Source organism: Thermobia domestica, chromosome 4, assembly GCF_964235325.1.
Source record: "Thermobia domestica chromosome 4, izTheDome1.hap1.1, whole genome shotgun sequence".
In the NCBI taxonomy this organism is placed as follows: Eukaryota; Metazoa; Arthropoda; class Insecta; order Zygentoma; family Lepismatidae; genus Thermobia; species Thermobia domestica.
The window spans coordinates 216516860-216532490 of record NC_137457.1 but is presented as its reverse complement, the minus strand read 5'-3'; the positions used below and the strand labels follow the sequence as shown (position 1 = coordinate 216532490).

General features: G+C 35.5%; 1 protein-coding gene across 2 annotated transcripts in view; it reads left to right on the top strand.

Moving 5' to 3' along the window:
• The first annotated feature begins 898 nt into the window (after positions 1-898).
• LOC145683442 (uncharacterized) overlaps positions 899-15631 on the top strand; it is a 207104-nt gene continuing 192371 nt past the window's right edge. For both annotated transcript variants that reach the window (XM_081754781.1, XM_081754780.1), the window contains exon 1: positions 899-1015. In XM_081754781.1, the coding sequence (XP_081610907.1) occupies positions 938-1015 (78 nt within the window). In that variant the 5' untranslated portion in view covers positions 899-937. The remainder of the gene's footprint in view (positions 1016-15631) is intronic.

Sequence of the window (15631 nt, the reverse complement as noted above, 5' to 3'; positions counted from 1 at the left end):
AAACTAACAAATTTATTTCGGGGGAGGGCTTGGGCCGATAGCCTCCTAAATACGCCACTGAAGACAATTCTGCTCCCCTGATCTTTCACAGCATTGTTTTTCAACTTCATAAATATTTTGAACATCGCTTATATATATATATATATATATATATATATATATATATATATATATATGGGACCGGTCTTACCCGTCCCCCCAATGTTGAAGACAGATTTGCGCCGATGTATATATATATAGTGCGGGAGAAAGAGTGATTTAAGTACTTCAGTTGGTATTACGAGGTTAACCATAAGGAAGTCGTAATTGAGTCATAAACTATTAAACTACAGTTGATATAATATTGAATTTGTAATATTCCGAAACCAAGTTATGTATTGGGAATAAACCTATCCGCATATTCTAAATTGAAAACGAACATGTTAAATGAGTAAATACAGATCTAAGAATTGAGAAGTAATATTTTATGCAAGTATAATAATGATACAATGATTAAAAATGCTTCTGCGTTTTACGTACACTATTATGTTCTTAACACCTTACATTTGAAAGGTGTTAGTAGTTTCATCTGCTACTTGAGTACTTTTTATGTCCATAATTAAGTACAATATTTATGCTCAGAATATTACCTGAGTTCCTTAATTATGGTGAAGTGTCATTTTCTTGTAAATAAAGACAAAGTAATGATCCTAATTCAACGTTAAATAAACTTATTGACAAGTTATTTAATAATGATATTGATATTTCTGTGCCATAGTTAACCATAAGAGGTTTGCTACACTTACTATTATACCACAAACGTCTCAACTGACTGCTTGACTTCTCACAAACAAGCCATAGTTTGCTTAAATAAAATGCCTTATTACAACATTGTGTACGCAAACCAACAATACACAAAGATTATTTAAAAATTGTTAACCGTTAGTTTTTCTCATTTATGAAGATGTTCTTGCAGTCATGTACGGGAAGAAATATGAATTTATTTGCAGTTGTCATCTGTATATTCATGTTACAGGTAAAGATAAGTTATCTATTGTGTATTATATATTTTTTATTGTTTATTGTGCACTATATTATAATTTTATTTTTATTTTCTGGTTCAAAAATTGACGGAAGTCAGTCATTGGACCCATAATAAAGAGCAACTCATAAAAGTATGGAGTTAAGTTCCAAAGTTAGTCATCCGTTTCTAGCAAAATTTTGAAAATTTACGGGGAAGAAGTTGATAATTTGTTCGTTTGTGTGCTTTATAATGCCATGTTTGAGTCCTATGTAAGAAGAGCGAAAGGTGTGTTTATTTTCCTTTATACACGGTTATATAAACATTGAACAATTTTGCAAGCGAATGGAACTACTTTGCGTAAGGTTATCGGTTGGTCGGATTGTGGGAAAGTAACGAGCATTGGTATCCTGAACATGGTTGCAGTTATCCAGAGACTCTACTTAGTATTCTTATGCAAGACGAGAAATTCCGCTCTTATTAATTTTAATGAAATGCGTCCAAACTTTAGTAACTACTAACAGCACAATATGTACTAGGCATGTGCCATTTAATGCCATTTAGATGTCCTAGCTATTTTTTTAGGTACCCGACACTTGACACATATAGTATTCATGTGTTAAGTATGTACTTCAGCTGCCTAAAGTTTTAGGTACCTGTTACATCTAATTGACATTTGCGACTATGTACCACAAATGTAGCATTTATATATCTGGCTCAGTTTCACACTATGACAGTAATTTTTTTTAGTCACTTGGGACATATATCTTTTATGTTCTATGTACGTCCTTTAGTGCATACATTTTCAGATACTTATGACACATAATTGATATCTACAGCGACGCACGAATAACAGTCAGCTGTTTGTATTTGCTCACGCGCAGTAACATGCAACGGTTTCTCACGCTTTCTGCTCCACTTCCTCAATGCAGTAGTTTTCTACGTATACGGTATATTAACTGTTCTATTTATTTTTTGAATATTGTTAGGTAGTATTATTTGTTGATGAGGTGCGATGACGAAATTTTATTTGGGGCCGTTGAAGACACTGTGAATGGACTTTGAGCCGTTGTGTCTGTTTTATTTTTGCAGTGTCAACTTAAACTACTCTTGCACTCACTAAGAATGATTCCATACCGGGACCAAATACCTAGATAAATCCTATATATCGTCTGAAAGCTCTTGCCATGAGAAGTACGAAACCGTTTTCAAATCACGGGCAAACCCGCAACCTGACCCCATACAGGGACAGACTTGGTGTATAACGTCTTATCGTATAGAACCTGTTTTACACCTTCTCATTTTTACAATTGGTTGGAAACACTATGAAGTGGTCTTTGAGAGAGGAATACGTCCACAGTATATTTTCTCTAGTGACGAATGATGTTTATGCCTCGTTACAGTAATATACATCCAGTGGTAGAGAAACCATCTGCCACATTGCATTTACAATTCGTTGGTAACACTGACCAAATGGGTGCGTCTGGGTGCAAAATGATATTATCAAACCCTTGCCCGAGTCAGGTTCTAGCAAGGAAAAACAAAAAAGAACATGATGGGCTCAGGCGCTTGCGAGTGATGTATCTTAACATTCATCTTTACTTCTTTAGAATATGCCATACATAAGGCTAAAAGCACCAACAAACTGGCCTCTTATAGGATCAGGTTGGGGGTTTGCCCGTGATTTGAAAACGGTTTCGTACTTCTCATAACAAGAGCTTTCAGATGATACATAGTTTTATCCAGGTACTTGGTGCCGGTATGGAATCATTCTTAGTCACGTAAGCAATTTCTACATCCATCTCAAACACCCGAACCTCTTCCTTTACATAAGTAGTACTCTTGGTGAAACTGATAATTTTGAGTACGTTCTTATTCTTTATCTCTAACTCCGTAAATAATTAGCTAATCACATTATCACATTTGTATGAGAGATTCATTTTAATTTTTATCAGTTATATCATCTCTTTCTTCTAAATTCATCTCCCAAATTTGATGCATTTGATGCTTCTAATATATAATCGCTTAAACAAAAGAAGCAACAAATGGGTCAAATTTGGATGATGAATTTAGAAGAAAGAGATAATATAACTGATGAATAAAAATTAAGATGAATCTTTCATACATATGTGATCAGTTAATTATTCACGTAGTTAGGGATAAAGAATAAGAACGTACTCAAAATTATCCATTTTTATCAAGGGATTATTATTTATTTAAGGTGGTATGATATACAGGGTACATTTGGCATATTCCTTTGAGGTACATAAGGTACATGCCAGGCTATGGAGGATATTCGCTTCTGCCAAGAACATACCTAGATCATACTAGGCATGTTCTACAGGTACATGTCAGGCAGGTGTCTAGGAGCTGACATAGGCTATGACTATCACTTGCAATCCATGTGATTTCTCCCTCGTGGGTACATCAGGCATACTGGGCACATTCCTATGTATCTGAGGGAACATGATAGGCATATACCTGGTATGTAATTGTGCTAACAGCACCCTACGCTAACCCGACGTTACACTACCTTCAGTCGGTGACAACACCGACAAGGTCACCAAGTTAAGACAAAAAGTATAGACCAACCTGGGTGCACAAATGCTTCCTTTCGTAGTTGTCGAAAACATGAAAAAATGAACATCAAAGGTCCATACCTCCAAAACTATAGGACCTACCGTTGTCGGGTCAAGACTTCAATTAGGAACTAATATGTGCAGTAACCAAAAATACATGTTTCAGAATTCTGCGGTACTCACTCAACAATTTTTAAAGGGAGTTTTGCTACGGGCATATAATTTGAAGTACTCACCACCTCTATAAAAATTGTTGCTGAAATACCAGAGAACTCTAGAACATGGATATGTGGGTAAGGCATATATTAGTTTCTCAGTGAAGTCTTGACCTGACTTTAGTAGGTCCAATACTATTTGAGTTATGGACCTTTAAAGTTCATTTTTTCATGTTTTCGGCAGCCTATAACTCAGAAAGAAAGCATTTGTGCACCCAGGTTGGTCTATACCTTTTGTTTTATATTGGTGTCAGGAATCACCTCCCAAACGTTGTCGGTGTTGTTTAGAAACAGACAGTATATATATATATATATATATATATATATATATATATATATATATATATATATATAGATAGATAGATAGATATCGGAGGAGTAGATGATAGGTAGGTAGATAGACATAACGCTCTTATCAAACAAACTATACAAGGTAGACAACAGCGATTATTTTTTATGGATACCATAAGTAGATAGAGATCTACACAACACTACATTACAAGACGGTGTCACGAAATTAGGTAGCACTGCGAATATCTTGGAAACGAATTACCCAAGTTAGATAGTTGTCAAAAAGTATTGGAAAGACCTTAATCTAGCAATGGGTACAAAGTTGTTGATAATGGTATACATTCGTTTCAAATACACCTCACCACTACACTCATGTGATCCCAGTTCTCATTCTTGATACTCGAGAATTTGAGATTAAGAAATAAACGCTTATACCTTGTTCTGAGAAATCGTGTGTTTATACCTGTAGCTACAAGAATTTCTGAAATGACAGTTAAATTAAAATTTACTATTCCTAGATATAACTGGGTAGAATTTACTGCTATGTCTGGATATAACAAACGGTTCTGCGAACTGGAAATAGTTTAACAACCGGTTCTAGCAAGCCGGTGCGAACCGGCTGAATAGAACCACTGACTACCTTACTTATTCCTATCTTACTCTACTCTACCCTACCCTGCTCTTTTATGCCCTTTTAAAGCCATCCTTAAAATTGATGATTTTTAAATTTTCATAGCTGTTATTACGTATTTTGTCGAAAACCAGCCGGAGGACCAACTTCGAAATAAATGCCAAAGTCTGCAATAAATGGTATTATATTATTTCTTTGTCCTGTTTAAATTGAAATCGAATTACTGAACACTGGATACTAACTTATATACCATAAAAATATTAATGATTGAAGTCACGAGGAGAAATATATTGCGTGTTTCAACTATAAATAACGTTTGCTACTAGAGGAAAAGAGAAAAGGTAGCAACACCATAATTGGGTGATTCAAAAGTTATTAGGTTTTATTAGTTTTTATTTATACGTCTCCCTCCACTCCCCCCGCCTAGGATCTACCGTTAAAGTGAAATTACAAAAATGTTTCCAGATCCAAACCTCTTGTATCTTGAAAATTTGATTGAGATCGGTCTGATAGTTCAACAGTTATTAAGTTACGAAAATAGTAACTTTCAGTTTTATATATACTGATTTTTATATACCTCCCCCTCCTTCTTCTCCCCTACCTTGCTCCGTCAAATTTAAATAATAAAAGCAATCCCAGGCCTGAACGTCATCTATGTTGAAAATTTGTTCAAGATCAGTCAAGTGGTTCAGGAGTTATTAAGTTTTATTCATTTTTTATACCCTGTTCCCCAACCCCCTAAATTCTACTATCAAAGTGAATAGCCTAAAACCAGCCCAGTCTCGAAACTCATCCACGTTACAAATTGGATCGAGATAGGTCAGGCGGTTCAGGAGATTTAGAATCATAAACATAGCGATTTTCAATTTTATATGTGGAACCTAAAGAACAAATCACTAAATAGAATAATAATAATAATAAAAAAATGAATCAAATGGCCAAACTAAAGACTTGCCGATTTTGATATGGCATTAAAATGAACTCTTTGATTTAAAGTATAATAAAGTAAAGCGTAGTGTGGTGTGAAATAGAAAAGTCTAGTGCGGTGGACTGTGCTTTTTATTCAGTATCAAATATAGCACCATGCTGTATAGGTTTTCAATTTTTTATGATACAATGAAATCGTCATAGATAATTATTTTTAACGTAAAGAGGTGAACCAAAGGGTGAATTTAGTAAACTATGTAAATCTGAATATTACAGTAGTTGCAGAACACCAGATTATATAATAAATTCATTTAAGATAGGCGGAACAAGTCACTCGCATGGACAATATACAAGGTATATTACCCAAGTCGAAAATGTGAAATGAAAAACAGATTTCGGTAAAACAAGAGGACTAGCTCAGGAGAGTAATGTTCCTGGAAGTAGGAACGAAAAACACAGTTCTGATTGGTTGGCGTTATCCATTTCTTGCCACATTGCATTCAAATAGCAGAAATCAAACAATTGTTCCTGTTGGTCTTTGTGACCGAGTGGACTAGCACTGTATGCTAGTAACGAAAATCTCTTTTGGCGTGAGTTCAAACCCGGCCCGAGGAATTTTTTTTTACATTTTTATAACACTTTTTACATGAAAATAATATGAAAATAATACTCAAAAAAGTGATTTACTTACTTTTGTGCAGATAAGTAGTAGTAGTAGTAGGAACGGATTAGAAGCCCCGCAGAGCTCGTTTTGTTTCCCTTGTACTCCATGATATAGGGTTCGTTTTGTTCCCCTTGTACTCCATGATATAAATTTTGTGACCAACTTACATCAACTGGCTAGGATAGCGCATAAAACCGCTGGCTAGAGTAGCGCGCGGAAAAACGTACTTGCGGAAGCATTACTCTCCCGAGCGGGTCGTAAAACAAGAACATGGAAGGGTTATTTAAAGCAGAATCTTAAGAAATCTTAAGTATATTACAGAGTAAAGTATGCCATTTCTAATGCGAGAAGCCTTCAATTCCATAAAGCATAGATTTATCAAGTTTCTGCCGCAGTGACTTAACAGATCTAAGTAGGCTATCAAAAGGCAAATTCTTACTGCTTCATTCTGTGGCATCAATTTAATTGCTAATAGTAAACAGTCACCCTAATAAAGGGCCCTACCTGCTTCTCCTGTCTAATAACACATCTCGCTAGTGTCAGGAGATCTCAATTTAAAACTATTATGACGATTTAGATGCAACTTAAAACCTGTAGTGTTTCAATTTACTTATTTCGACATAGAACAAGGGCTCCAGCCATATTTAGATATGAGCATTAATAATTGTGTATTTCTACACTAATATACTGTGACGTTTAACATGCAACATAAAATATATTGTTTCAAAATGGATAGTGCTTATGGTAAGCATGAACATGATTTACTATTTATTATTAGAATAAGGGCCACATTTAAAATTTGAGCATTAATATCTGTGTCACAACATATTGATTGATGGACAAATAAAAATAAAAATGGAATGTTAACAAATAGAACTTTTTTGTTAAACATAGTTTCAGCTTAAAGTGTGCAGCGTACCGAAGGCTAAACGTCTAGTTTTAATAATTAAAAATAGATTATTTTAAGCATATACAGGATGTCTCAAAAGTCCCCTAACATAGGGTAACTCTGTTATTACCGGAGTTACAACAAAATGTAAGAAAAAATAGATGCGATAAGAAATGTAGTCATGTTCCACAAAATATGTTTCAGTAAATAAGAAATTAGCTAATACTTACCTTGATAGTAGCTAGTGATGGGTAAATTCCCGGGAATATCCCCGGGAAGATTCTCAAAAATGGGAATTTTCCGAGAATTTATGTACAATCACAAAGAATATTGCATTCTATTACTATATTATAATTTCAAAGTTAAATTCGTTTTTATATCACAGTATATTATTACTGTTGTCCCCAGAGGAGTCTTTAAAATGTATATTCTGAACGATATTATGTTATTTTATTAATATTTTATTATATTTAGAGAGTACGCATAAATGGATATTTATTGACAATGTGTTCTATGAAAGTAAATACTGTATGTTTCAAAAATGGTATAGTAAGTCCACATACTTTTAAACCGCTAAACAGTTTAAATTTACATGTAAGTGGATTTTTTAACCTTGACTCTACTACTGATATTATAAACATATTAAATTTTTAAATGTTATAAACAAATTAGATTGGGTAACTGCCAGAAGACACGTGTCCCACCATTTTGTCAACATTTGCGCATAAATATGAATGTTCACAATATTTACAAGATACTTTCCTATCTTTCTAATTTTGCATGTAACATTGCCACACACGACCTTTCTTCCTGCCCATTTCTCGAAATTTCATGCGTTAATTCACATGTAAAAGAAGTCCGAGCTCCTCTTCAGAAATTCGAGTCAGAGAGAGGAGACAGACGACGTCTATTACTAACGGTGGTTCAGGGTTTATTAATAGTAGTTCATCTCTATTTCTACATAATTCTACATTACTTTACAAAATGGATCCTTTTCATCATTTGTAAATTAGTACGGTACTTTGCTACTTTTGGCTATTGTTTAGCTTTGAGGGGCCAGATTTTGCACCTACTTCTTTGCGATATTCTATTCCGGTGCGGTTGTTTCATGGCTTCATACGTTAAATTACGTTACCAACATTAAATTCAGACAGCATTGCAAAGGGAGCGTAAGCGAGTGAAGGCGGATTAGAGCACCGCAGGGCACGTTGTTTACTATCTTCGTTACCAACAATTCACTTTCTCTTTTCATATAAATTACTTGCACTTACCTTTACGGTTTATACAAATTCCCTACTGCCCTAGAAAATTGTGTTCTATACATTCTTGACTACTTGAACACTGCTATCAAACTCATTTCTTCCGTAAATCATCCTATTTATTGCTAACTAGCAGCGTTCACCCCGCTTCGCTGCGGTCACCCCGGAACGCAATAAACTTTGTTACTTAGATAAGTTTTACTTTTTCGCTTTCAAGTGATATGATAAAAACCATAGAAGATTGCAGTAAATGTTAACATTATATCGCCTGTCATTTATGTTAACCCGCCGAGTGACACGGTCATGCGGGTTGCATATAAATACGTTTATTTTTACCTATGATGAACTAACAAAGGATTTGTACGTTATGGACACTTGAATGGTCAATTATCTCAAGACACTGGTAATTAAAAATTAAAGTGATATGATAAAAACCATCTAGGGTCCAAATCCTAATAACCCCCCAAAAATGAAAGAAATTGGTTCAGCCGTATTAGCGTGATGAGGGAACAAAGGATTTGTGCGTTCTCTTTTATATATAAGATTTTGGCCCCCTATACTAAACAATTACCCTACTTTTTAATGTAAATGGAAATGGAAGTTAAAAAATCATATTCTTAGTTAAATACAGTACAGTCAAATAATTTTAAATTTTTTAACCTCCAAATTCTTTAAAACCTAGAAGTAAATCATAATATATTAAAATAAAGTAATTAGTCATATTGTTCTTATAATTTGGAAGATAAAGTAAAGAAAGGAAATAAATTCCTTCCCAGGAATTTATAGGCCAGGGAAAAAAACCGAGAATATTCCAATTTTTTAAATTCCTTCCCACCGGGAATATTCCCACTGCCCATCACTAATAGTAGCACATAATTGTTAGTGTGAATTAAAAATTATGAACACACCAGAAATTCTATTAACGGTTAGGGAAGAAATTCCTAATATTATTTAATGTTTGATGTTTCATGACTTATAACGCATGTATTTATCAGGAAAATAACTGAAGGTGTACTGACATAAACCTCTAATTACGAATTACTGATGAAGATGTGAAAACTATATAAAAAAAAAAGTTGCTAATAAGTACTTGCACTTGGTATTACAAGTACCATGTAGATTTTTTTTTAATTTATTGAGAAACGTCTCATATGTTTATTGTTCAACTCTATGTTGATCAACTACTAAGATGTCTGCTGGAAGAGAGAATTCCCATGTGCAATACATTTTTAAAACGCTGACAATTTACCTTTCTTTTAACACCAGCAGAGCTAACCAAGGAGTGCCATAAAGTGTCCACGCTTTTTAATTTAAAATTTTGTTGCTGAACGTACGCTATATATACGAAGTAACCTTTACTTGGTCCGACTACTTACCTTAAATTTTAGGAAAACTTTTAACTGGAAATGGGGTTCAAGTCAGGGAAACGGGCAGGTCAGTTCATTCGCCAAATATCTTCATGTTCCAATCGCTCTCTCTGCTGCACTGTTCGATGCAGTCAGGCATTTTCATCCAGAAAGAAGAAGTTTGGGGCCGACTACACCTCTGAAAACACGCACGTGGTTAAGGATACGGTTTACAATAAGGTTAACCGGTGAGTGTGTCGCGTTCAAAAAGTTAGAGATCGGTATACTCATGCAACATTATACGTCCCCATACAAGAACTCCTGACCATCAAAATGATAATGTTCGACAATGTTCCTGGATTTGTAGAATGTTTCCACCTTTCGCCAGATGAATGTACATTCAAAATTACCACTCAAACTAAATATGTTCTCATTTGAGAAAATAACACGCTCTCACTCCTCTTTTGTCAAGTCGGATGTCTTTGCCACTACTGCAAACGGTGCTACCAATGTGCGGATGTCAATTATGTAATGCTCGTTGGCCAAAGATACCACCTTATGCAGTTGACGTGACACCTTAGAGCGTGAGTTTAAGACACTTGAAGCCCTCTTAGATGTCTTAGCTATTGCACCCACTGTTTGACATTGGTATCTTGTTACCTATTTCACAATAGCAGTCGATGTCTACTGTAGTTGACCCTGGTGGTGGGCCGCCTCTGCTTTGCGTAGCATTATTAACAAAATCGTTAAATAAATGCATTGAGAGATGTTTTCATATCAACTATATGGGCTTTATACAGAGTCGTTTTGACATATGATTAGCATGTAGGAAACACATGTTAGTCGAATTCTTTAGTATGGTACTAATCACGCGTCAGAACGACTCTGCATAAGGCCCTTTATTCCTAACTGTATCAACTTTATATTTCAGAAAATCAACATGACTCATAGTGATTTTCTCCTTTACGGCCTTCCATTTCGCGGACAACAAGATATTTCAATATTCTCAATAATTAAATTTGCTATTTTAAGTATTTAATTGTTCTTATTTACTCTATTATATACACAGCTGTGTATTATACCAAATTTATGTGTGTATATTAGCTGATCCGAATGGTTATTGAAATAATTTTAATTTATCATTAAAACAGCTATTAAATAATTCAATCGTAAAAGAGGATATGTTGCATTTAAACATATTAAAACAAATTCCATTTTAACAATGAAAGATTCAATTGATGAACAAATGTAGCCACAGAAGTATCCAAAACTTGGTTAAAATGTGAAAAGATGTGAAAGTGTTTTCGAAATCATGAAGGAAATGATTAAAACTGGCATTAGATACGTCATAAGAAAAGCATTATACCCTTATGATTTTTTGTATATAGAGAAATCCTGAACGTAAGATGTACTTGTTCTTTTCAGTGTAGTAAAATACAGTATACTTGCAGAAAAGAATTTGAGCTCCTACAATTCACACTAAACAGCTTCGAGGAAATATATATGCATATATATATATATATATATATATATATATATATATATATATATATATATATATATATATATATATATATATATATAGAGAGAGAGAGAGAGAGAGAGAGAGAGATAGATAGATAGATAGATATAGATAGATAGATAGATAGATACAGATGGTGATCAGAAAAATGGAAACACCCGTAGTTGGCAACACGTCAGATGTATGGGTTGGCAGTGGTGTCGTGGCGTCCGCAGCGCCGGACCGCTGGTGGTGGTGTGTTAGGTCGGTCTCCATACTACGTCAGGCGCAGTGGAACAACAGTGTCTAGTGGCTGCAGCAGACGGAAGTAGTGTAAAATGGGAGACCTCTCAGATTTTCAAAGAGGGCAAATTGTTGGTGCGCGGTAATGTGGAGTGAGTGTGACGGCAGTGGCTACTGTGTTAGGTGTGTCGCGTGGGACAGTGTCGAAGGTGATGACGGCCTACACAACACACGGGAAAACCACATCGGGGAAGCGGAACAATGGGCGGAAGAAAATCATGAGTGACAGGTCACGCCGGGTATTAAAGCGCATTGTCACGCAGAACCGTCGTGCCACTGCGGAGCAAGTGACGGATGAACTCAATCAGCACCTCCCCCACCCTGTTTCGACAATCATAGTCCGCCGCCAATTACATGACATGAACTTACGGGGTCGTGTTGCACGGGCCAAACCGCTCATCAGGAACCATAACGCTTTCGCACGCCGCAAATGGTGCCGCGACCATGCAACTTGGACTGTTGAGGACTGGAAACGTGTGATATGGTCGGATGAGTCATCCTTCACCCTATTCCCAACCACGGGCCGTGTTTATGTGTGGAGAACGCCCAAAGAAGGTTATGATCTGCAGTGTGAAACATGGCGGCGGCTCGGTGATTCTGTGGGCCGCCATATCATGGTTTTCATTGGGTCCTGTGGTCACACTTAGCGGACGAATCACTGCCAACGATTATGTCGCAATTTTAGGAGACCACTTGCATTCTATGGTCCGGATGTTGTTCCCGGACAATGACGCCATCTTCCAGGACGATAATGCACCCATTCACACAGCTGGCGTTGTTGCAGCGTGGTTTGAGAAACATCGGGATGAAGTTCAACACCTCCCCTGGCCCGCCCAATCCCCAGATCTCAACATAATTGAACATCTGTGGTCCGTCTTGGAAACACGACTCCGGCGACGATTTCCACCTCCATCCTCTCTCAGAGAACTGGCCGATGCCCTGCACGAGGAATGGTGTAAAATTCCACTTGCTACCATTCACGACCTCTATGCCTCCATCCCACGTCGCATCAAGGCTGTTCTGAAGGCGAAAGGTGGCCCGTCACCATATTATCCTGGTTAGTTGCAATTTCGTTCAGGTGTTTCCATTTTTCTGATCACCATCTGTAGACAGACAGACAGATATATATATATATATATATATATATATATATATATATATATATATATATATATATATATATATAGATAGATAGATAGATAGATAGATAGATAGATAGTGAGTTGCGAATTAGATGTCTATTGAAAACGGATTAACTTTATAGTCTAGGAAAATTGTTGTGAACCGAGAACAAATTGCAATACAAATTATGTTAACGGATTCTTATGTAAAAATACCTGAGAAAAACGATGGCGAAAAGTCTTCCACTCTCCAAGGTGGAGTAAGGCCGGAATAGACAATTTTCGAACATGGCCGCCATGCGTTACTACTATTCGCAAAGTCTCGCTTACGCATCTCCTGTGCCCCTCCTAATTAACATATACCAATTAGTAATATATCATTGCAAAGCTTATGGGACGCAGATTCCAACGATTTAACATTGTTTCCCATTTTGCCCACCGACTAGAAGAAGAAGCAGAAGAAATATTAAAAATCATAAAAAAAAACTCGATTTTTTCCAAAAAAGTTCTCTGGCAACACTGTGTGTACAGTAGCGCAACAAAAAATACGTTATTGTGTACCTTATATATCTGTGTATAAGATGTAAACAGTCACTGAGATCTAGCCCAAGTAAGGTGTCCTAATATGGAATACCCTTATGAGCTGTATCACCGATTTCAATGGAGGAAATACCGGTAAACCATTATAGGCCTATGAGAACACCCTGCGACCATCCTAATCATCACAGTGTGATAGAACACAGATTTCAACTATATAGCATTGATCCCTAGTTGACCCACCGGATATAAGAAGAACAAGAAGAAATTTGACAAATTACAGAGTAGTTATTTATTTATCATTGAAAAATTATACTTGCTGCGTACGCATGCTGTATCACGGACTTTACTGGAAGAAGTGTACCATTGTATGAGAACACCATGTAATGTAATAGTTGTCTTTATTTGTTAAAACTGAAAAAAATGATTAATAGAAGTAGAATATGGGCCTTAACAGCCTAATAAATTTAAGTAGAAAAACACTGAGCCGCAATCTTATTGCTATGTATAATTTAGTGTTGATATGTTTTTTTTTTTATTTTTTTAAATAAAAAATACTTTAAAGAAACGATGTTGAAAAGTCTACCACTCTCTGAGAGTGCATAGGTCTGCTGTGGTCAACTGTCCAATATTGGCACCAAATTTCCTACTACTCGATATAGTTATATGTTGAGGATTTTTCATATATTTGGAACCTTATTTTTTCGTATTAATTGAAAGCAAACCCTTAAAAAAAGTTTTAAAAAAATATTTTTATTACAATATTTTTTTCATGGTTCACTACAGTTTTATACCTAGTACAGTGTTCAATAGCTGCTATGTGTTAGAGCACCCTTAGATTTTAAAATTAATACAGTATATGCTACCCCTGTATGCATTATGTGCACGTATATGCACAACTTAATGTATATGTATTATGTTAAAAATAAGAATTACTTGTACGAGTTTAAATTGTATACAACAATGTTAAGTTCTATTACATTGAACTGTAAATGAATTAAGCAAAGTTTTGCACTAGTAAAAGTAAATTTTCAAAGTTAATTAACATACTGGAAAATGTGTCATAAGCAGCTATAGCAGATATATATATATATATATTCGTTTATAATATATCTTTTATCTCAGTCATCATCCATGTCAACTTCCACCGAATTATAGTACGCCACAAATGACAAGATAGAAAATATGCGAACTAAAAACAGTGTTGCAAATTTATGAACTAGTAGTTACTGTTGTTATAAGAATCATATTGTGCTATTAATACAGAAAGAAAAAATGTTTAATTTCCTCGTGTTCATGTTATTCCTTTCGCTTTCATTGTCGAGTCGAACTCGAGAAATATATCCTTTTCTTTGTCGGCTTAACAATGAGGAGACCTATAAATAATGAATATAAATACGATTGGTTATGATATGATTATTTTATTTTAGTTTAGCGTCCGTTTCAGCAGCAAGATTATGTGGGACATGGACATACAGCTTAACTTGGGATCCGAAAAACATGAACTTCTGCCGGGATTCGAACCAGGATCTCCCGCGCCACAGGTGCGTACACTATCCACATAGACACGAGGGTGTTCTACAGTGAGCTATGAATAAAACTGATTCCTAAACTTTTTTAACCCTCTTAATCTATAGGTAACTTTTTATTTTCACTTAGTATGCTTAAACAAGATCTGTTTTCTAGCTACAGAAAGAACTGAGCGAGCGTTATAGCAAGGGAAGGCAAGCGAGTATTATCAGACAGCTTAACTTAGGATTGAAAACATAAGCTCCCTTAAGGAGTCAACCCATTACCTATTAACACAATATGAAAAGACAATCATTTAGCCACGATGGAGTATATTGCTTCTCTGGAATACTTATTTAAGTAAGTGCATGATATTACACAACAATTGAATGATTTTGCGAACAACAGGATTCTGTTATGTCAAAATAAAGACGCTGTGTTTATAGTAATTTAAGATTTAAGTTGATTTGAATTTCGTGTTTCTGTGTAGCTACCTATCTTCCATTCTGTGTTTTATTGTTTTTGTAAGATAAAATGAAAGAATGTCCTACATGAAAGAGGATTACCCACAATCTGCACTCACAACGAAAATACGATTTTTCATTAAAATAACAATAATATATATATCAGAGCACAATTATACGAGGTTTTGTTCGTTCCTTCGAATTCCCTTTAGAAAATTTGCGGAAATGCAAAGAAAACCCGAGATTTTAAAAGGGAAATGCTTATCGAACAAATGAAATGTAGGGTAGTAGCTACCTCGTACCTAAGCGGTTATCGGCGGTAGCACATGTCGTTCGGATTCCTCATTAACCTGTAGGTCCATGTCCCATATTGTCTCGCTGCTGAAAGAAACGCT